This window comes from Artemia franciscana, chromosome 13, assembly GCF_032884065.1.
Source record: "Artemia franciscana chromosome 13, ASM3288406v1, whole genome shotgun sequence".
NCBI classification, from domain to species: domain Eukaryota; kingdom Metazoa; phylum Arthropoda; class Branchiopoda; order Anostraca; family Artemiidae; genus Artemia; species Artemia franciscana.
Window position 1 is genome coordinate 15,890,308 of NC_088875.1, and position 23,875 is coordinate 15,914,182.

General features: G+C 36.6%; 1 protein-coding gene across 1 annotated transcript in view; it reads left to right on the forward strand.

Annotated features, from left to right (window-relative positions):
- The window catches only part of LOC136034581 (E3 ubiquitin-protein ligase Topors-like), a 37,042-nt gene extending 19,727 nt beyond the window's left edge, over positions 1-17,315 (forward strand). Inside the window, exons 5-8 of the mRNA XM_065715834.1 lie at positions 3,172-3,251; positions 7,183-7,384; positions 10,163-10,349; positions 16,180-17,315. Of these exons, the coding sequence (XP_065571906.1) occupies positions 3,172-3,251; positions 7,183-7,384; positions 10,163-10,349; positions 16,180-16,976 (1,266 nt within the window). The 3' untranslated portion in view covers positions 16,977-17,315. The remainder of the gene's footprint in view (positions 1-3,171; positions 3,252-7,182; positions 7,385-10,162; positions 10,350-16,179) is intronic.
- Positions 17,316-23,875: the final 6,560 nt, after the last annotated feature.

A 23,875-nucleotide genomic window follows, 5' to 3' on the forward strand; every position in this document is an offset into this window, starting at 1 on the left:
AAATTAATCTACATGTCTTATAGTATTATAGGTAGCATAATTCTTAGCAATTCTCTCCTCTATAATTACCATATTCACCCTTATCACTTCTTTTATGAAGAGACTTATTTTGAGTTTTTGCAAAATCAGTGGGAACTTTTTTGTTGTCAAGAATGATATCCTTAGTTTTCAGTACCTTGTCTGTAATTCAGTAACCACTTAGTCTTAAAAAATAACTCATGCACTGGTCCTTCATTTCGAAAGTCTATAAACATTTCTTACTATTTTTTGTATCATTTCCTAAAGCATCATCACGGTTGAGATAGTCTCTGAATCTTCTGCCCGTGTATTCTTAGCATCCTTTATCAGTAATGCATCTCTTGTTTCTTGTTAGAACTTTTATCAGTTATCCACCCTGATGCCACAATAGGACTTTCCATTCAGGATTTTCCTTCTGCGGATGAGGACGAGGAAATGAGCTTATGGTGGAATGGAGAACCCCAGCCATCTCACAACAGTGTGTTACTGGGCTTTGTAGCAATGTCAGTTATAAAATAACCATAAATATTTTGTATACTATGGATCCCCATGCTTAGGGAAAGATTCCAGGAACTCAAAGAGAAAGAAAAAGCACACATATATATATATATATATATATATAATTAATTGAGCTAACAGCAATATTTTTTTCAGTTTTCTTAACTGTGTGTTCACTTAGTTCGTCCACTGGCTGGAGATTTGATGGGGATTTAGCACATATGTTGGTTTTTGTAAAGAGTATAAAGCATTGAGGGGGCGAATTTATCTGGGGTGGTTTGAAAGGGAGGAACGGGTGGATATTATATGAAGTGATGTAGATTTCGGAGCGGGATAAAATTGGGAACTTTGACTAGTTTGGGGATGAATCTTTGAGTTTTTTTTTTAATTTTCGAGATTTTTTTGAATTTTTTAATTAGTTCAGAATTAAAGAAGCGTTTTGTTTTTCAATTTATATTGAAGGGAATGGATAGACTACGTGCCTACTATGACCATCTGATATCTCATATCTTGCTTATGCGGATGACCTTCTTCTGATTAGTCAAACTGAGTCTGGTCTTGCCCGTTCAGTGAAGTCAGTTACTTCTGCTTTCCGCGAAATCGGCCTGTACCTAAATATTGACAAGTGCGAGTTTCTTGTTTTCAACGGTAATAACTGTTCAGAATCACTATACTGCGATGGTTTTAGTATTCCTCGTGTGAAATCGTTTCGTTGGCTTGTTATAACAGTTTGCAATTCTATGAATGCTCTCCGGTCTCGTGCCGTCAAAGATGTTAGTGATAAGCTGAGGCTCGGTTACTCCAAGACTGTAGCAAATCGTGGACACTACTGGAGAAGAGCGCTAATTCAGCTTTACCCAAAGTTTTGTGATCATTCTGTGCTCTTCTGTTCTGGTATTAGGTCACTTATGTTGACTGGTGATCTAAAACGTATTCGCATAAATTATTACCGGTACTGCAAATTTCTTTTATATCTACCTCGTTCTTACCGGAATACAACACTGGTCAAAAAGTATTGTCCGACAGACATTACTGGTGCTTTCGAAAAATTATCTGCCAAGCTAGCTATTGAACCGCTTTATAGGCTAGGATGTTTTCATCGCCTTATCCGTCTTTTTTCTGCATGTGATTAACTTTGTTTCTTGTATTACTTTTGATTTTTATCTTTTGTATTTTACTCCACTTAACCTCTGTTTTGTGAAGTGGGTGATAAATTATTATTATTATCATTATATATTAACTTTTGCCCATAACGGGTTTCATTGTTAGTACAAATCGTGTTAAATTATCTAATTTTTGTATTTTTATTTCCTATATACGTTTTTTCCATGTTCTGCAATATTTCAGCCTATGTAGGCCTGTCTCTCTTGGGGTTGCAAATGTGCTTAAAAGTTCAACCCTAATCCCCAAATCACCAGCCTTAACCAAAATGCAACAATTGTTAACCAATGGCAATTTCTGTCTTGGTTACCAAACGTCTTCCATAGATAATCTCCAGGGATAATTCTTGGCTATGTTGAAGGTATTGGCTTCGTTAAAAAATATACATTACCTCAAAAGCTCTCTTTTGTTATTTTCAAAATGCCATCAGATAAGCTCTATCCTCTGGAGTGATTTTAGCTAAGTCTGATAAAAAGTTCCACTAAGCCGAACTAAGTTGAAAGATTCTGATTGGGACATGAAATGTGGGAATTGGAACCCTACTTTTTTGCTCAATTTGCCGAACGAAAAATAGACTCTTGGGGTGCCTAACCTTAATTAAGGAATAATTGGCTGGTTCATAGGCAAATGTGTTTTGGAAGTTCTGGTTGTGGGAGATGTGAGGAATTAGCCAAGGAGGATCTTCGTGTTGACTAGATGAGGCAGACCGTTGAAATATTTTGATCTTAGGTCAAAAGGGTGATAATTTACAGTCAATATAGACCATATGACCCAGTCATGCTGGTGTAAACTACCATTACACCTGCCTCGAGTTTGATTTTACTTGACCTGAATTTTATTTCATTGTCGTGGTGGTTCCTCGAGCTAGGAAAATGTTTACAACAAAATGTGATGTTAGTGTGATTTTTATGCTGCTGACAAATATTTGTTTTGAAATGTGGACACTTGGGTGAGCTCCAAGTAGGCTTCATATACCAAAATGTTTTTGCTGCAAAAGCTCGGATTTTCAAATTTGCTCAAAGTTTGCTCTTTGGCAGCCTCTATTGGGCTATTACTGATGGTAGTGCGTAATTTATGACGCAATGTTCTATCTGCAAGCGAATTGGGAAAGGGTCTTAGAAACTGTCTCAAACAATGTAAAGTCGGAGAAATCGAACTTCCTTCATTTGTTAATGTAACTGCTACTATCATTTCTGTGTATATTAAAGTAGCCATAACCGCAGTGCCCCAGGGCGTAGCTTTCTACACAAGTTAAAATATGGCTTGACATTTTTAATATAGGAATGATTGATGCATGAGAAGGATCCTCATTTTTGTCAAAGCTACTGAACTCTTTGAGTTCTGATTTCACTCATTTTTTTCCGATAAAATTTAAAGCTATTCTGTCCTAATATTGTTAAATATCTTAAAATTGCTTCTTGATTTTAATATGTCCTTGAGTTTCATCTAAATATTTTAGCAAACAAATACTTTTTTATGGATGTACTTTTTTAGGTATATGAAGATCATATGTGGAGTCAGCTGCTGCCTGATGTTACAGGAACGTTTCGAGAGGCCACTCCCAGATTCTTCAGGTGGGATTAATTGTCTTTCGCAGTAATACCATTTGAGGAGGGGATTGGGGTCTCACCATTCTCCCCTAATTTCTAAGGAATTATAAAAACCTTGAAAATTTGATGCTTTAATCCCCCTTTTTAGGGAGATATAGTAATGTATGTCGCCCCTACAAAAATCTTAATCTTCGCTTGTCCGAGTAAATACAAATAAAAAAGTACATGGTATCTACCACGGCTCAGGGTGTATTTTCACAGTTGAAAAAAGTTTGGAAGAATTGGAAGATAAGTTTACAAATCAAGATTAGAATATTGGAGGCTACAGTGATGACAGTGATCAGATAGGGCTCTGAAGCATTGGTGCTTAGAAAAACGGATGAAGATTTGCTAGATGCTTTCCTGAGAAATTTCACACGGATTGTTCGGGGTACCTGGATGACTGACCGTATTTCAAAGAGTAGGCTGCATGATAAGTGTGGTCCAGTCCTACTTTCTAGTTCTATAAGGAGAGAATGGTCGAGATGGCTAGGGCACGTTCTGTTTATGAAAGATGACAGATTTCCGAAGATTGTCCTTTTTGGCCAACCAACTAGGGCTAAACGGAAAGCAGGTCTTCGGAAAGCTGGGTTGGTAGCATGTCATGAAGAAAGATCGAAGGGAAATGGGAACTTCCTGGGAGGGTGTAAAGAGGGAGGCTTTGAATAAATTGAGATGGAAGAGGAGCGTGCGTAGCTGTGTTGGCCTCAGGCAGCTTGGTGTTGAGGTGAGTTGTTAATAAAAGTAGTAGCTACCTTTCACATTCAAAGCTTCGTTTGAAGAGTCGCAGGAAGAAATTGTCTCGAGAAAAGTCTTGGTTTTGGAGGGCAGATTGTGAAAAAGGACATGTTGTACTAATAACACAATCAAATTACTTATTCTTATGAAGTCCTCCTTTATATTTCTTTTGGCTGCCCCTCCCCATACCGACGGTTAATTTGCCCTATCATATCTAAACTTTGGCACGAGATTGGCTGGTAGTCATCGTGTAAAATTTACGTTAAAGTTTGTGGTGTATTATTTCGGGTTTCACACAGTTTAAAATAGCGCTTGTCCTTAGCCCAGATCTAGATTTATTTTTATAAATAATTACTTAGTTTATGACAAAATCATGTCGGATTATGGTCACCTAATATTATGCAGTGTACCAGATGTAATTAACGATCTAGTCGAACTTGCTAAATAAAAAAATACATCAGGTTGAAAAAAGTGAAATGGTTTTAAGATTATATTGTGTTTGAATTGAAGATACAATGAAAACTGAGAAATAACATCCTAGGAAATTCCACCTTGGTTTACAACAATATCTCTTATGTAAGGTCGTATATAAACTGGGACTGTGTTTGACTTGGCAGTCCATGACAGTAGTTAATTTCTTGGTAGTCGACTGTGCCAACATCCGTGACAATACTCTTTTCACAGCGGTGTTACTCCAGTACCTGAGCCAAGTCCGTCTCAGTATTTTTGCAAAATCGGGAGAAAACTGAAAATTTTTGGAGTATGTTGACAAGAAAGGCCCTAGGCGGTGACAGTCCCCTGTTCCCTGGATGGCAACGATAGGTGGCAACCCTATTTCCTGGTTAGGCTTGGACTTCTGCGAGCTAGATTTACTGTTCTTCTTTTTTCTTTTCAAATTACATAAATTAACAGTTTTATTCAATTGATTATTGTAGGGTAAATAATGAATAGGGCAGCTTGGTTTTGTGTTTAATAATATACAAGGGCTCCACAGAAAGAGCAAGTTTGAGCATTTTACCCTACGGAATTATATTTGCTATGGAAGACTGATAATAAACTATGAAATTTAGACGGTGCCATTCTTTGTTGACCAGAGGACGCTGAGCCCACAAAAACTACTGTAAAAAATAATTACTATAAATGTAAATGAGAATATATTACACGAGTTGTAAGCCGCGCCTGGAAACTCTATGAACTATGATTCAAACTTGTTTATCACAGAGCACTTGAAGAGCGGTGATCTCAACGTAGTCAAGTTACTGAAACGGTTGCTTACTGTGTTGGCTTTAGGCGGCTTTGGATTGTGATACATCGTTAGTAGTAGTAGGCTCTTTAAACAAGAAATGGAGCATATTTGACAATGACTTGTACTATTTTTCAAACTCTACTCTTTACTGTTCAAACAGTGTTCTTTTAATGCTTTGATTCTACTGATATCTTGTGAAGATGGCTGATATTGTTGCTGTTAAGGGTTCTGTCTTTGAACAGATTTTTCATTTGCACCCTCAATGATTTTTATGAAGCAATAGCACATCTTTTTTAAATCTCATTTTGAGTTCCTGTTTTCGTGTTGGGATCATTTTGCTAGCTAAAAGCTGAAATGTTTTTATGATCTCATTTCTTTCTATTGTTTCTTATTTGGATTGTTCTTCTATTGCTTTCCTTGTCTATTACTTCTTCTATGAACGGCTTTGCAGCAATTCATACTCTTCTTCTTTTTCTATGGGGCCGTACTAAATGTAAAAGATATATCGATTTCCTTTGATTTTTATATATTCTTTTTTCCTCTCTGGAAAAACTGGGGAATCAACTAGCTTTATTCATGTCAAGAAGGAGTTGAGTGTGAGTGTCAAGTTAGTGGTAGTAGGGTACATGATGTTGTAGTTATGTTTTTTGTTTTTTATATCTCTTCTGAGGTTAATGCTAATTATTATTTTTTTTCTCTTTGTGGATTTGTTTGATTATCCCTCCTCATATCATGCGGTGTGGGATTTGGAGGAATTTGTTTTTGTTAATTATTGATATTAAATTAAATAAAAAATAAATTATTCGATAAAAGAACGATAAGACGCTGTAAATTATAAATTATTTCAAAATCAATAACAAAGTAATATTCGTCTGAAAAAAAACCTACGATGTCCAAAGTGTGTTGAACGTATCAATCCACCCTTGTTTCTCCCTGTTTGCTGATTGTATTTCGATTGTACATGTTTCTCTTGCCAGTTTCATTGGCCGAGTCTTATTCTATGTAAGAAGAAGGCATGTAAATTGCACTTGGGTATTTACTTATTATTTTATTTTATTATTTTATAATTTGAAATCGTGGCTGGAATCTGGTATTCCGGATGACTAATACTGCTACAAACTTGTCAGAGTGTTAAGTCAGCTGACGCTGACATACTGATGTAACCACCTCTATTCCAACATGTTTAAAGCGTTTGCTTTGGCCAAGAAATCTTTTAAGTCATTTGATTTTTGACCATTCTTCAACTTCCTCCCCTCTCCCTCCTCCTAGGCTATTTAGTTTAACTATTCTAAGAATCTTTTTCAGTATTTGGGTTGTCTCAACTACTTAAGTCCGTTTTCTTCGTAATGGTAATTGAAATGGGATGGAGTGGTATCGAACCTTTTCGCTCACAGAGAGTAGAGTTTGAGAACACATCACTGAGCATTATATCTAAATCTATTATTCCTTTTGTTACATAAGTCATTATTTATACTTTTTGAACTCGCTGATTCTTTTTTATGGCACTCGGGGCATGTTCTCAGGAGTCTTATTTGGCATCGGGGTACATTCGAAAAAAACTTAATATAAAAAAAAAGAACAAGAAATTTCTTACTTCCGTGTTTACGCTGCTGATGATATCATTTTTGGAACTGAATTCCTGGATTCATTCTGGAAACCCTTCTTTTCCAACCGTTTTGCCCAAATATGCAGATCGGGGGGGGGGGGGGGAGAGTGTAACTTTTGGTTTATTCTTACACAAATTTTCAAATGACAGAAGGAGAAAAGGGTATCGAACCAATGCTAAGTAGAGGATTTTTACTGTAATGAAATAGGATAAATTTCTTCAATTTTCATTTACTTTATTTCCTATTTGAAACTTTCTTGCTTCTTATAACGTTGGTATTATGTCCGTCTTTTTGTTTATTTCTATTGACTGACTTATTACTTTAGGGAGAATCCGGCGATGACTCACCGTTTAGTGCCTTGGTTGAACAGAGAACTCTCAATTTTGGTTGTCCACAGTGGTGATCCGCAACAAATACAGCGTCTAATTGACATGATACTAGAGCTTATAAAATCTCATAGCATATTAAGCCCTGCTTTTAGAAGACATGTTGAACCACACGTTGGGACACGTGCTAAACATTTTCAGGTATTTTATTTATTATTTATAAGTTGGAATCATAGCTACTATCTTTTAAATTTTATCGGCAACTTGAGAAAGGTGAATAATAATTAGTAAAGTTCAATTAAAAATGAAATTAAATGTTGAATTAACGAACTGAATAATTCATGATTGACCCATAACTTTTTATGTTTGCATGGGAATTATACATAATACCTGTACATATTAAGTATACATATTCATACTAAAACAGAAGACGTAAAATGTTGCGACTTGAAATATTTGCGAGGGAGGAAAGAGGTCTAGATTACTTAGTAAAAGCTACTAATCTCAACTATAATACAAAATCCAAAATAAAACGTGCCCAAGCCAATTCCCTAGGCGCGTGTACAGAGGTGGGCTTTTGTATCCCCGGCCCCTCCAAAAAATATGTTTCTGTAAGATGATTCATATAATTTTCATTCCTCGCCTATTTTCAATGTTAAGTAGAAGTGAATCAGCTGAAATTTTGCTATCTTAGAATTTTTTTTTTTCTGTTTTACGGACTTAATTGACCACCGATGACTGGTGTATTTCCGGATAGTCATTTTGGTTTGACGTTTTCCTGGGGTTGTATTTGCTTTCCAAGATGTGTCGGGAATTGATGTACGATGCTTAGTTTGAAAGACTATGTTTTTTCATGATAATTAGTTGGCTAAACAAGCTTATTAGTTGATGAAACTTGGCGAAGCGTTTCAGTAAAAAGAATGAACACTATAGCTAAAATTGTGTAACTGCAGCAATAAACTCATTTTTTTTACCAGTTTTGAAGATACTAATATGAAATAAAGGTACAACATGCCAGCTTGGGACTCGGGAACGGTTAGGAGGCTTTAAGTTCGTTTCATCTCGTATATCTGGGTGTTTTAAGTTGAGAAGTATTGTGGATGTGTGTAAAGGTTTTTTCTAATATAGCTTTTTGTGCAAAATTCAAAAATGGAAGTAGACGTTCTTTTTGAACCCTTAGTATATGTGGTATAAGATTGTTGGAAGTTTGGTTTCCGTCGGATACACCAAATGATCCTACTTATTAGACTTAAACGGGCTATAGCTAAAGTTTTAAGAAAAAGAGAGTGGACTTTTAGGAAGAGACAACGATGTATTGATTAGATTTTAGTCTTTAATTTATAATTAAGTATCTGAATAATCTAACCCGTTTAGTTCTTAGTTTTATAGAATATGAGCTGATATCGATTCGCTGATATCTATATGAGATTGATTCACCAGACAGAAAAGATTTAGTGAAAGTTTTATCTTTTAATCGTGTACCGGACAAATTCGTTGAAACAATTATTGTTATATGAAAAAGGTAAAAGTGTGTTAATTACGGTTGGACTCGGAATCCTGTATCCGTAAGGGCAAAGGTCCGAGTCTTGGTGGCGCTGATTTTTATTATTTGTAATAGGGTTTAGTTGCGTGACTGTGAGCTCAGCCGGAGTCAAAACAGCACTAAATGGACAACCGGAGAAAACGGGAAGGTAAATAGGTTGTGCGGAAGCTCAGGATGCCTGGTCCCCAACCCCTATTTGTACGTCCTGGCTTGAGGGCCAAGAAATGGAGATCATCACCGCCGGTAGGGACTGTAAAGTCTAGTGCTGCATCCTTTAAAGTATCAAACGAGGTTAGTCGTTCTTTAACATGGAGTAAGGACTGTGTTTTGTTCCAAGTGATTCCAGGCTCATTCGGATGATTTGGGTGAAATGAATTAACTTTCGGTGGTTTTGAAAGATAATAATGATTTCAGTGTTTAAAAAGACTAAGTGCCGAATTAGGAATAAATGTTGATGAAGAGAGACGTGAAATATTTGGAAAGCTAGCGAGATGTGAAGCTAGAATTATTAATAAGAAAAGTAGATGCTGTTAAAATGCAAAGAAGGAGAATATCTACTATTGAAGAGTATAGAAAAATAGGACACAAGTTTTAAATCTAATATTAGGGTGCTAGAAGCCATAATGATCACAGTTATTAAGTATGGTTCTGGAACACGTGAGTATCATAAGATTAAGACAGACATGAATTTTATCCCGACAAAAAAAAACTGATAGCTTCAGACGGTAGTTTAGGCGGCTTTTGCAAAAAAAAAATCAACCTATCGAGTGTAACTCGATCCAGCGTTAGTACGATGAATCCTGGTAAGCCTTAAAACGTTTTCATTATATTTTATCCTCCTGGGGTCAAATGAAAAGTAGAGCCTCCTATTCTGAAAAAGTTGTGCCAGCTTTGCCTCTCACAGAGACTATCTGTCTTGGCTTTACTCTAATTAGCCGTGGCTCTCAAATTTTTTCATCACTCCTACCAAGTTGAAGTGATGAGACGGGTTTTTGAGAGAGCATTTAAATCAATTAAGAATTTCGTCGGATGGAGCAAAAAGTTAAAGTTAAACCGTTCTTAGTTTCTTAAAAACTACCCATGATAGACCGTTCCTAGGATTGGTGGTGTCCGTGGCAAAATTAATTACAGCCCTCCTCCTTTCCCGACTTAAATATAAGAAAAAAAGAACGTCGAACCAAACTGAAAATTTTGATCAAAGTGCCATCCCCCACGCAACTGTGGCGCCTGGGGAAGCTGATCCGGTTGCCCCTCGCCTCCTGTTCGAACGGCTCTGAGGTAGACATATGTCGTTAGTTTTTTATAAAGTTAAATGAAGATGCTAAGCACTGACCAGGAAGCAGGGTGTTGATATAATGCCTTGAGTTTCTGGCAGAAAATTTTGCTATTTTACTTTTTTTCAATTTTTCAAGAAATCAATAGAACTGTAATTTCAGCACGAGTTTTATACATTCGCGCGATCGCCTTATGATGTCACTGGTTATGACCAGCATGTGCATTTTGAGCACAGACATGAACAAGAAGATTCAAGTGACTCTGGGAGTGAAATCGAAGTGTTGGAAGAACTATCTCCATCGAGATCCTCCACCGCTAGGACTCATATCAGTAACGATATTCTTGGATGTAAGTCACCTCTAACCATGGTAGTTTATTAATCCGATTTGAGTTATAATTTGTTTTTAAGTATAGTAGGTTTTAGTCCCAAGATCACATAAACCCCTAAAAGCTATCATGTTATGGTAGATTTCAGTATTGATTTTAAGAAAAGAAATGGTTATTACTTGTAGTTGAAATTTTGACATTACTGATTGATTATTCAATGTAGATAAGCTCTTCCGAGAGATAATTTTCGCTCATTGTAAGTTTTAATGAGCTTTTTTTTTTATTAAAAAGCTGCTTCTTAGGATTTAATCTCAATCCTCTTTTAAAATGTATATTTTTATTATGTATTCGTTTTTTATGGCACTTGGTATTAACCAAGTGACATATAGCAATCGCAAATTCTGTCGATCTGTCGGTCCCGGTTTTGCTACTTGAGGCACTTCCAGGTAAGCTAGGACGATGAAATTTGGCAGGTATATCAGGGACGGGACCAGATTAAATTAGAAATAGTCGTTTTCCCGATTTGACCATCTGGGAGGGGGGGGGGGATTGGGGGGCCCGTTAATTCGGAAAAATAGAAAAATTGAAGTATTTTTAAATTACGAGCGACTGATCAGATCTGAATGAAATTTGATGTTTGTAAGGATATTTGGGGGGGGGGGGAGTTGGGAGGGGGAAACCTAAAACTTGGAAAACACTTAGAGTGGAGGGAACGGGATGAAACTTGGTGGGAAAAATAAGCACAGGTCCTAGATACATGATTGACTAAACCGGAACGGATCCACTCTCTTTGGGGTAGTTGGGGGGGGGGAGGGGTTAATTCTGAAAAATAAAAAAAATGAGGTATTTTTAACTTACGAACGGGTGATCGGATCTGACTGAGATTTGATAATTAGAAGGATATCGTGTCTCAAAGCTTTTATTTTAAATCCTGACTGGATCTGGTGACATTGGGGGGAGTTTGGGGTGGGGGAACCTAAAATCACAGAAAACGCTTAGATTGGAGGGGTCGGGATGAAACTTGATGGGAAAAATAAGCAGAAGTCTTAGATAAGTGATTTACATAATTGGAATGGGTCCGCTCTATTGGGGGGGGGGGGGTTATTTCTGAAAAATTAGAAAAAATGACGTATTTTTAACTTACGAAGGAGTGATCGGATCTTCATGAAACTTCATATTTAGAAGGACCTCGTAACTCAGATGTCTAATTTTAAATCTCAACCGGATCCAGCGTAATTGGGGGGGGGGCAGTTGGGGGACCGGAAATCTTAGAAAATACTTAAAGCGGTGAGATCAGGATGAAACTGGATGGGAAGAATAAAAACCTGTCTAAGATACGTGACTGACATAACCGGACCGGATCTACTCTCTTTGGTGGAGTTGGGGGGGGATTTTTGAAAATTGAGGTATTTGTAACTTACGAAAGGGTGACCAGAGCTTAATGAAATTTGATATTTAGAAGGATCTTGTGCTTTAAAGCTCTAATTTTAAATTCCGTCCAGAATCTGTGACATTGGGGGGAGTTGGAGGGGGAAACCGGAATTCTTGGAAAACGTGAAAATTGGGGTATTTTTTTCTTACGAATAGGTGATCGGATCTTAATGAAATTTGATATTTAGAAGGAATTCATATCTCAGAGCTCTTATTTTAAATCCCGACCAGATCTTTTGACATTCGGGGGAGTTGGAGGGGGAAATCTTGGAAAACACTTGGAGTGGAGGGATCGGGATGAAACTTGGTGGGAAAAATAAGCACAAGTCCTAGATACATGATTGACTAAACCGGAACGGATCCACTCTCTTTGGGGTAGTTGGGGGGGGGGAGGGGTTAATTCTGAAAAATAAAAAAATGAGGTATTTTTAACTTACGAACGGGTGATCGGATCTGACTGAGATTTGATAATTAGAAGGATATCGTGTCTCAAAGCTTTTATTTTAAATCCTGACCGGATCTGGTGACATTGGGGGGAGTTTGGGGTGGGGGAACCTAAAATCACAGAAAACGCTTAGATTGGAGGGATCGGGATGAAACTTGGTGGGAAAAATAAGCAGAAGTCTTAGATACGTGATTTACATAATTGGAACGGATCCGCTCTATTGGGGGGGGGGGGGTTAATTCTGAAAAATTAGAAAAAATTACGTATTTTTAACTTATGAAGGAGTGATCGGATCTTCATGAAACTTCATATTTAAAAGGTTCTCGTAACTCAGATTTCTAATTTTAAATCTCAACCGGATCCAGCGTAATTGGGGGGGGCAGTTGGGGGACCGGAAATCTTAGAAAATACTTAAAGCGGTGAGATCAGGATGAAACTGGATGGGAAGAATAAAAACCTGTCTAAGATACGTGACTGACATAACCGGACCGGATCTACTCTCTTTGGTGGAGTTGGGGGGGGATTTTTGAAAATTGAGGTATTTGTAACTTACGAAAGGGTGACCAGAGCTTAATGAAATTTGATATTTAGAAGGATCTTGTGCTTTAAAGCTCTAATTTGAAATTCCGTCCAGAATCTGTGACATTGGGGGGAGTTGGAGGGGGAAACCGGAATTCTTGGAAAACGTGAAAATTGGGGTATTTTTTTCTTACGAATAGGTGATCGGATCTTAATGAAATTTGATATTTAGAAGGAATTCATGTCTCAGAGCTCTTATTTTAAATCCCGACCAGATCTTTTGACATTCGGGGGAGTTGGAGGGGGAAATCTTGGAAAACACTTGGAGTGGAGGGATCGGGATGAAACTTGGTGGGAAAAATAAGCACAAGTCCTAGATACATGATTGACTAAACCGGAACGGATCCACTCTCTTTGGGGTAGTTGGGGGGGGGGAGGGGTTAATTCTGAAAAATAAAAAAATGAGGTATTTTTAACTTACGAACGGGTGATCGGATCTGACTGAGATTTGATAATTAGAAGGATATCGTGTCTCAAAGCTTTTATTTTAAATCCTGACCGGATCTGGTGACATTGGGGGGAGTTTGGGGTGGGGGAACCTAAAATCACAGAAAACGCTTAGATTGGAGGGATCGGGATGAAACTTGCTGGGAAAAATAAGCAGAAGTCTTAGATAAGTGATTTACATAATTGGAACGGATCCGCTCTATTGGGGGGGGGGGGGTTAATTCTGAAAAATTAGAAAAAATGACGTATTTTTAACTTACGAAGGAGTGATCGGATCTTCATGAAACTTCATATTTAGAAGGACCTCGTAACTCAGATCTCTAATTTTAAATCTCAACCGGATCCAGCGTAATTGGGGGGGGGGGCAGTTGGGGGACCGGAAATCTTAGAAAATACTTAAAAGCGGTGAGATCAGGATGAAACTGGATGGGAAGAATAAAAACCTGTCTAAGATACTTGACTGACATAACCGGACCGGATCTACTCTCTTTGGTGGAGTTGGGGGGGGGATTTTTGAAAATTGAGGTATTTGTAACTTACGAAAGGGTGACCAGAGCTTAATGAAATTTGATATTTAGAAGGATCTTGTGCTTTAAAGCTCTAATTTTAAATTCCGTCCAGAATCTGTGACATTGGGGGGAGTTGGAGGGGGAAACCGGAATTCTTGGAAAACGTGAAAATTGGGGTATTTTTATCTTACGAATAGATGATCGGATCTTAATGAAATTTGATATTTAGAAGGAATTCATGTCTCAGAGCTCTTATTTTAAATCCCGACCAGATCTTTTGACATTCGGGGGAGTTGGAGGGGGAAATCTTGGAAAACACTTGGAGTGGAGGGATCGGGATGAAGCTTGGTGGATAGAATAAGCAAATGTCCTTGATACGTGATTGACGGAACCGTACTGGATTCGCTCTTTTTGGGGGATTTTGGGGGAGGCGCTCAGTGATTTGGCGAATTTGGTGCTTCTGGACGTGCTAGGACGATGAAAATATGTAGGCGTGTCAGGGAGCTGCACAAATTGACTTGATAAAGTCGTTCTCCCAAATTCGACTATCTGGGGGGCTAAACGGTTTAGGAAAAATTAGAAAAAATTAGGTATTGATAACTTACGAGTGGGTGATCGGATCTTAATGAATTTTGATATTTAGAAGGACATCGTGACTCAGAGCTCTTATTTTAAATCCTGACCGGCATTAAGCCTCTTATTTTCCTTTTAAATCAATCTATTGATTCATAGAATTTTGTTAGAGCTCATACCATATGATCTCTTGGCTCTTAGCTCTTCTTGCCTCGTCACAAGTGCTATATGAGCTCTTAGCTCTTGTTTATTACTGAAATTCCTTAAATTTAATAAACTTGGAAATTTTAGAAACTTGGAATCATTAAACATGGTGTCCTAGTTTGTAGTAAGTGTTGGTCCAATGCCAAACGGAGCTCTCAGGACATCGTTGACTTGGTTAAATTTATGCATTTAATTTGCTTCCGTTGATTAACATTTAATCATTTGAAACTGTTCTCTAAATGAACCACAAAGCATCCTGAAATATATTTGCTCGCAAACGATCAGTAAATAAATTTGACGTTAATGACGGTAAAGGATTGTTAAAATTCCATTTTTACCTGTAAGATAAAAATTATTTGTAGTTGTGCAATGTGCACAACCAAAATGAAATAATGGCATGTAAGCTCAATAAAAAGCTGAGGCAAGTAAAAGCTAACTTTTAATCTAGTAAATTTTTATATAATTGGTTTTTAGCCTAAATTGCGTTAGCTCTCAAGGTTTTCCATTTCTTGTTTTACTATTCTTTGTAGCTTTCTATTTTCAACTTCTATCGTTTTAGCTACTTGACAACAACAGGAAAAAACAGTGAGTAAAAAAGGGAGAAGAGAAAAAAAATTTAATTTTAAAAAAGACAAAAATGTTTTAGTAAATATAATTGTAAAAAGACCTAAGGGCTTCTTGCTTTGTTGATACTGGTACAAACATCATGGAATGAGGGTTTACCCTTGCATAACTATCTAGAACATAGGAAAAATAGGGAAAAATCCCCAACACGCTTGTAGAACCGCCAAGAATAAGGTCGTGATTAAGTTCAGCTCTTTTATTAGCCAATCGAATGCCTCAAAATGATGATGACCTTTAATAAAAATAGGCTATTTTCTATCCACTATAAAAATTAAGCAAAGACGAGAACCAGACATAGCATATTCCTAACACATAACATAAGACCAAAGCAAATAGTCAAGAACACTGGTAATCGAGTAGACAGCGATCATAGATTATACAAAAAGAAATACAAATAGTCAAAGAGGGGAAAGGAGAAAAATAAAAAAATAATAGTAGATAAGACCTAAAAAAAAATGGGGAAAAAAAATCGAAACAGGGGAAAAACTGCTATCTTTATCAATACCAGTACAGATATTTAACGAGATATTTACAGATAGTTGATGAGGGTGTCTCTAACATGTTCTCCTGGCAACAAGTAAAAATAGACAAAACCAACAAAATATCTACAGCACTGGTGAGGGTTGGCAAGGTTGTATTTAATAAGTACAAATTTCGAATAAAAGAAGTATGTTTTTTGAAGATTAGATTGTTGTCACGCCTAATGGTTGTATCTGAGGTTTTTTGGCTGAATCACATTTATGAGACTATTGCCATTGCCACAAACTTGTATCTAACCTGTTCGGAAATCGAGGATTATAAAGGAATGTAGATTAGGAGGGGAAAAGTGTGATTGAACGCGAATTACCGTGTGAAGAACCTTATCCTCCTTATCATCCTTATGTGAAGAACGTAGTAAAGGATTTTTTTTTTTGAAATTATCTCAGATGTGGAAAATGTCAGATACGATCTCTAGGTGTGGCAGTGACGTTATCAATTGCAATCTTCCAATTCAAGTGTCATAAAAGGTAAATAAAACGGAGCCACGTTTCTTTTTCAGACATTCCAACCACCTCTAGAAGTGAAGCATTAGAGCGTGTAGCTCGTTTTTTGGCAAATAATGTTACTTCGCCAGAGCCAGGTCCAAGTGGAAGAGGGGACAGTAGTAATGTTGCAGGACAAACAACGCCCTCTTGTAGGTGGGATTCCTCAAGCGATAGTGATGTTGAAGTGGTTGCCATTCTAAGGCCGAAGCAAGAACGAACTCCTGTTCTAATTGATATAAATTCTGATGAAGAGACACCCGTATCTGTCCCAACCTCACCCGTTGATCCAAATCCACGAAAGTCCAAAAATGGAGAAAGATTGAAACGACTTATGAGACAGCAATTGAATGGCGCTGGAAGTAGCTCTAGTTTAACTGTAGGTGAAAGTTCAGGATCCTCGCGGCGTCGCATTCAGAGCAGTGTTTCAAGTGATGAATCAAGTGCAAAAAAGTTTAGAAAAAGGTCATATCGCAAGGCTGACTATGATAGTTCAGATTCTGAATTTGAGCCAAACCGTAAAATGAAATCTCCTCGTCCCCTGAAAATATCATCACGTGATGAAATCTCTCGTGGTTCCTCTAGTGATGAAGAAAAGAAGAAAAAGAAAAGGCGTAAAAGATCAAGGGATGAACGATCAGATCGGAAGAAATCGGGAAAACATAAGAAGCATAAAAGGAAAAAGAGTAAGGAAAGAGACTCGAAAAGGAAAAAGTCAAAAAGTCATCGAAGATGTGATGATACTTCCTCAAGCTCTTCTAGTAGAGGTTCTGCGAAGAGTTCCAGTTCGAGTCTCAGATCTTGGCATGAATAAGTACTACCTTAAGACTCAGTGGACTGGAATATTTATACAAGTGTCCAGTCATTTCTGTGATTTTAGAAACGCTTTTTTTTTCTTGAAAATCAAGTAAGACTGATTTATTTCCATAAGGCTTACTTGATGTCTCTTTCGGAATTATTAAGCTTGGTAGCGAATACAGAATGATAGCTTCATGATGTGCACGGATGCTGTACATTCCTCGTGATTCCAAATGCTTAGTAAAGTGAAATTTTTTTTTTTTTATTGAAATTCAGACCCTTTTTTGTTGATTCTGTTAAGACTTAATTGCTTATTTCTTAAAGTAAATTGGAATAAATCATGGTGCACAACATATTCAACGAATTGTGTATTCTTGCTTCAAGATCTTCAGTATCATAATCCCATTGATCAGCCCCAATTGCAGACATACACTCATTATTTATTGCAGAGGGAAGAGGACTAGTTTTTCAAAAGGATAATAAAGTAACTGGAAAAATCGAAAAATCTAAAAAATTGCAAGATTTCGGATGAACACAGGGAAATTTCTCTCTTAAGGCCCTTATCAAAGCCACTACCAGGAGACATAAAAAGAGATTACCAACCTAATAGCGAATTGGCTTATACAGAGTTGTATAAAAACGACTCATTATATTTCTTGATGGCAGTCAAGCCCTTTCGTTGATAATAATAGTGACAGACGAGAGAATTTTTTTTTCAATTCTTTTCTTGCCATAAAGATATTATTAACAACTTTTACGTTGTAGTTGTGTAAAAATGATTCATTTCATTTCTCGATGACAGTCAAGCCCTTTCGTTGATAATAATAGTGACAGACAAGAAGATTTTTTTTTAATCCTTTTTTGCCAGAAATATATTGCCAACAACTTTCAATGTTGTAATCATAAGTAAGGTTATGCTAATGAAGTTAAATCTTTTATTTTTGTTTAAAAAAAGCAATATAGTAAAGTGTTAATGTTATATATTTTTTCTTAATTTATTGTGATTTATTGTAATTTATTGTATATCCCTCAGAGTGCACTACTTGTGGCTAAAATTTATTAACCTTGAATAAATCTCTTTAATGCACTAAATAATATATTAATATTCATTCGGAGTGAAAACTGATCGAAATTAAAAAAGATCAAGTTAGTATATTTTATTACTCTAATATTTTTCCTATCAGTTAATTTTGTTCTAAATTAAAAAAAAAGACCGCTGCGACATGGATGATTATGCCAAATGCACAAAGATAGATAATTTGAATGAATACAATCGATCGTATCGAAGCGAAAGGGCTTACCTCTCATATCGATTAATTTTTGGGATAGAAAATACAGTTTTTACGGCAACATTTTTCTCCTGAGGCTTATGCAAGAAAAAGGCTGCAAAAGATGCCGCTCGGAACCGACTAACATGGATTGAATGTAGGCATTTGGTATGATAACTTTTGTGGTTTAATTGACACTTACCGTGAAAATATTCTCGTTGGTTGGGGTGCAAACCCATGCAAAATGTTAAACATAAAACGAGCAGCAATTTGTATAGGTCGAATTAAACCAAAACGAACAGAAATTGCATTAAATAATAAAGGCGAATTCACATGGAATAGCTACCATAAATAAGAATGGAGGTGGTGTCACCCCTAAAAACTAGGGTATCATTTGCTTTTTGCTTCAGACTAAATTCATTATTACAAGGATTACCATGTGGTGTTTTGTTTCATTTAGCAAATGAAGGATAAGGATTTTATAAAATGAAACGTTTTTGAATATAATTTATTTTGAAGAAGTAAATCTGAATAACTTGTTGCAATTGCATTTATATCAAAAATCAAATTTGAACATTGAATAGTTTTGATCAGTTTAAATGAAGTTGGTGCATTGCAAATATCGTATTTGGAGTCTGGAGTCGGTTATAACTTATAAAATCTAATTAAATGACGCTTTAAAACAGGGCTATGGAGTCAGAGTTTTATTTAATTTTTGCTAAACGGAGTCGGTGTGTTGGAAAGGTCTGGAGTTGGAATCGGTTATAATTTATAAAATTTAGTTAAATGATGCTTTAAAACGAGGCTATGAAGTTGGAGTTCTGGTAAATTATTTTGAATGGAAATTTTTTTGTATTGAAAATGAGTAGAGTCAGAGTCAGTTGCAACTTATAAAATCTAATTAAATTAAGCTTTAAAATAGGGCTGTGGAGTCGGAGTTTTCGTAAAATTTTCCTGAATGGAGTTTGAATTGGGGTCGGTATATTGAAAATATCAGGAGCTGGAGCTGGAGTTGATTATAACTTTTAACCGACTTCACAACATTCTAAATGCTAACTGTTCAAAACATATTTTGTTTTTATTAGAGTACAAATGAAAAGCTAGCCCTTGGGAGCGTTTTTAGAGGACACAGTTACACTTTTATCTCGTCTAATACCAGATCGTTTTGTTTGACGATTTTTCGTTGTAATTCATGTTTTTTTGTCATATTTCCTTGTTTGTAAAATTAATAGTAATTTTTGTTTTTGTTTTTTAATTTTTGTTTCTTGCCCAATTTTTTTTTTTGGGGGGGGGGGAATATATCAATAAGTTTATATTTTACGTCAAAAATCTGTTTCTTAAGATTTCATTTCTACTCGTTTTTGATATATGTACAGTTTGATTATATGTTAATTTTTTTATTATTTAAATTCATTAAATTTCACATTGAAACTTAACAATCATTAAACGTAGTGTCTAGTTAGTCATTGATTTTAACCCAAAGGTATAAGGATTAAATGTCATCATTTAATTAGTTTCAGATGATTAATATTCAATCCTTTTCAACCATATCGGAAGGATCCTGAGTTGAAAGAGTAAGAGCTGGTCCAAGCATAAGAGGTAGTCACAGTTATTGTGGTAGTCAGAAACGTCATAGTGGTTTTAGTAGCCTCGCGATCTTTTTATTTATTTCTGAAAATGTCTATCATAAACCCAAATGGGGTTCGGTTATTTTTTATCACAAACCCCACGAGTCATGATTATTGATAATATTGCAAGTTCGGTAAATTCTTGTCGTCTGAACTGATTTAAAATATTCCGATCTGGTAACTTTCCATGTATACATAAAAAAAAAAATAAAATTAGTCTCATTTTTGTCAACAGAGTCATTTTAATAAAGCAAGTTCTTTTTATTATCTAATAATTTCTGAACAAAATTTTCATGGAGCTGAGCATTTTCTTGGCAGTCTCGTCGCAAGTTTCTCAATACCATAACCGAAAAATGTTGTGACCAATTACACCTTAAACTAAACACAACTGGGTAGGTACCAGCGTTATACCCAAAAGATTCTTTGTAGCAAAATTATGGCATTTTACATCAGTTTCAATTTCACCGACAAAATATAAGAATATACTGAAAGAGAAACAAATTTTCTTCATTAATATATTTGTCCTCTCATAAATACATTTTTGGCCCTATTTCTCGTGTGATGATTAGTTTGAAATTCGTAGAGCTTTCTTTTGGTCACCTTGACAAAAATTCCTTTTGTTTTGCTTAATCTCTAACTTGAAGATTCAAAAATTTGAAAAAAAATGACCCCGCATATGCTGTCCAAAGGGTGCTGAAAGGTACCAGGAATTTTGGATTGTACCATGATATATCTGAATGCACCGCATTGTTCATGGACCTCTAAAATGTACAACAATCAGTACGTTTGTACCGCGTCGGTAATGCTGTTAGTTACACATTTTTTGTATCTAAATATTATTTATATCTTTACCAGAAAAAGAGCCTCATCGTTGAAAGGTAAAAAAAAGAAAACAATTACCGAAGTATTTATACAGAGTTGTGCGTATAGCAATAATAGTAATCTTGGCTAATAAGTTTAGTTAGAAATAGTTGTTAGTATTAACCAGTTGAATAACAGCAATAGACATAGTAGTCTTAATATTCAAAATTCAAAATTCAAATTCATTTTATTTAAAAAAACATTCGACGGACAGAGCCGATTATTAGTTTTTATTGTCATACACACACAAAAATTCGTCGACAAGTCAAAATTAACATTCACAAAATTAATAATATATACAATTAACAATAATAATTGTCACATACACACGAAAATAAGTCAACAAATATACACAAAATTATAATAATACAATTAACAACAATAATCCGGATTAAAAAGTCGATCCAGCATTAAACAGCTTAACAAACGAGGGCACAAAACTAAGCTCATAACGAGCATGTGACACAGTCACAGGTTGAAGTTTTGGTACAGGCTCTGCAACGGCCCTGAGTGGCCTTACCCGTGCCGGTTGATGTTGGGGAGGAAGGATATTTCGGTGTATAGGGCTGGACAAAATTTTATTACCAAAGGATAGGGCTAGTTTTAAACGACGAGATTGAAGGGTTTGAAGTTGAAACTGATTAAGGAGGGATATGTACGGTATTTTTGGGGCTTTTGAGATTACTAGGAGGGCACGGTATTGCACCCTCTCAACCCGGTCCGACTGTTCCCTAGTCAGCCCGAAATGCCATACAGGGCAACAGTATTCAAGTGTGGAACGTATAAAAGAGAAATAGATGCGTAGGAGGTGTGGTGCAGGGATTCCATGGCGAGCCAACAACTTTAGAGACCTGATGGCCAAATTAGCTTTTTTTAACATGCCATCAACATGTTTATTCCACTTCAGATCTGAAGTGATATGAACGCCGAGCAGTTTAATTTCGGTCACGTGACTGGCGCTGGGAATAGGTGGATTAAAAACTGGCGCAGATTTTAAAAAAGAAAATGTTAAAATTACAGATTTATCAAAGTTGACAGTCATTTTGTCCACCTTTGCCTCTTGACATATATCTTTCATTAATGAACCTGCTCTGCTTGGTAGGTTTTTCCGACAACATTCAATGAGCGACAGATCGTCGACATACTTCCAGCGATCGTCCAGTGTTGTTGCCAAATCATTTATTATGACAAGAAACAAAAGTGGTCCCAAGAGGGTACCTTGGGGAACTCCACAAAAAATGGGCAGTGGGTCGGAGTAGGTGGACTTATATTTTGTCCGTTGACATCTACCAGAAAGAAAACTAGCAATTAAACGTACAAGGAATGAATCTACACCTAGTCCAAGAAGTTTTTTTACAAGAATTTTGTGGCAAATTAAATCAAAAGCTTTTCTTAGATCTATTGCAATAAGATTAATCCAAGAATCTGGTTCATCGAGTTTTTGCAAAATACTGTCAATTATACTTACTAAGTAATGAGATGTAGATGTGTTTGGCATATTTCCAAACTGCCTTGGATCAATTTTGTCCAGAATACGGTCTTTCAGCCATGCTGCAACAAAACTTTCATACACTTTGCTAAAAATGGGTGTCATAGTGATCGGTCGGACACCCGAAAAATCATTGGGCGCATCTTTTTTTGGTATTGGTGTAATGAACCCATTTTTCCAAATTGATGGATACTCACCTGTTTTTGTCACCTGATTAAAAAGGAGTGTTAGGGGGCCACTAAGATAATCTGGAAATGCTTTGATGAGATCAATGGGAATATCTACAGGGGTAATACTTGTTCTTTTAAGCCTTTTTAATTTGAAAAACACCTGGGACTCTGATATCAAAGGGAAATCAAAAGACTCAGGAGGAGGGGTGGGTATTCCCACGCTCAGCAAAGGCGGGAGGGATTGCACAATGTTACCCAGATGTTTATTAAGGGAGTTGGCTGTTACGACGTCATCTTCATCAATGCCAAAATCGACTCCTTTTTCCACCTTGCCCGTCATCCTTTTGATTCGGTTGTACCACTGGCTTGGTTTGGACTCGAACAGATGATTAACTTTACGTATATTTGTTCGCGTGTTTTCGAGTGACTTTTCTTAGTTTGTTTTTCAACCTGTTGGCTTGTTGGGTATTACCATGACGGAAAAGCCATCTCTTTTCCATTACCATTTTCTTAACTTCTTGTGTAATATATGGTCGATCTGACGAGAAACGTTTTGTTGACTTCTCAGGAAAACAGGCCTTGTAATTATGAAGCAAAGCTTCTTGGAAAATAGTAGCTTTTTCGTTGCTACTTTTAGCATCTTGGAATTTTTCCCATTTCTCGCAGCTTAACCATTGGCCAAAAGTCAGAAGTCCCTCACTTGTGATTGGTCGACTGATAGTTACAGTTGTAGTGTAATCGATTTTAATGGAACAGGTGGGGTTAAGTTCAAGAGAAAAGTGGTAACTTCCTCCAATTGGAGCCCCGGTCGTAGGTATGTTGTAAAATTCGTGCATATTTGTGGAAATTCGGTCAAGGGAGGTGCCACCTTTGGTTGTGGGAAAATTGACGAGCTGCTTCAGGCCGATTCCGGCGTCCAGGTGATGGAGCTTTAATTCATTGGCATCGCCCATCATGAAAATTCCGCATGATGGGTATTTGCCCAAAACAAAATCCGAACTGAGTTGTAGCTTTTCTACGAATGCTTGGCGGTATTCACTCGTCTGACCCGGCGAGTAATAATACACGCAGAGAGCAATACCAGTGAATTTCCGGGGGAGACGTCGTGGTTTTAGAATGACCCACATTATTTCGTCGTACTCAGTTAAAAAAGGGACATCAAGTCTAGCTGCTTTAAAAATTTCATGGGCATAAATAAGAACTCCGCCACCTTTTTTCCCCAGTGGATGGTCATCAGGTCGTATTTTTATAAACTCATCAAAACCACCTATTTTCAGGAGTTCTGGGTTTTGTCGATGAACTTCAGAAACCATTAGGACAGATGCCTTTGTTGCCTGAGCTAGACTTTCTAACTCAGCCACTTTATCAAAATTTAAACTTTCAGCATTTGCGTAAATAAACCTAGGGAAGGAAAAAACATCAGAATTATAATACTTTACCTTAGTGGTGTTTGATGTTCTTGTTGTAGGTTCCTATAGTCGTATTACTCGCAGTAGCTA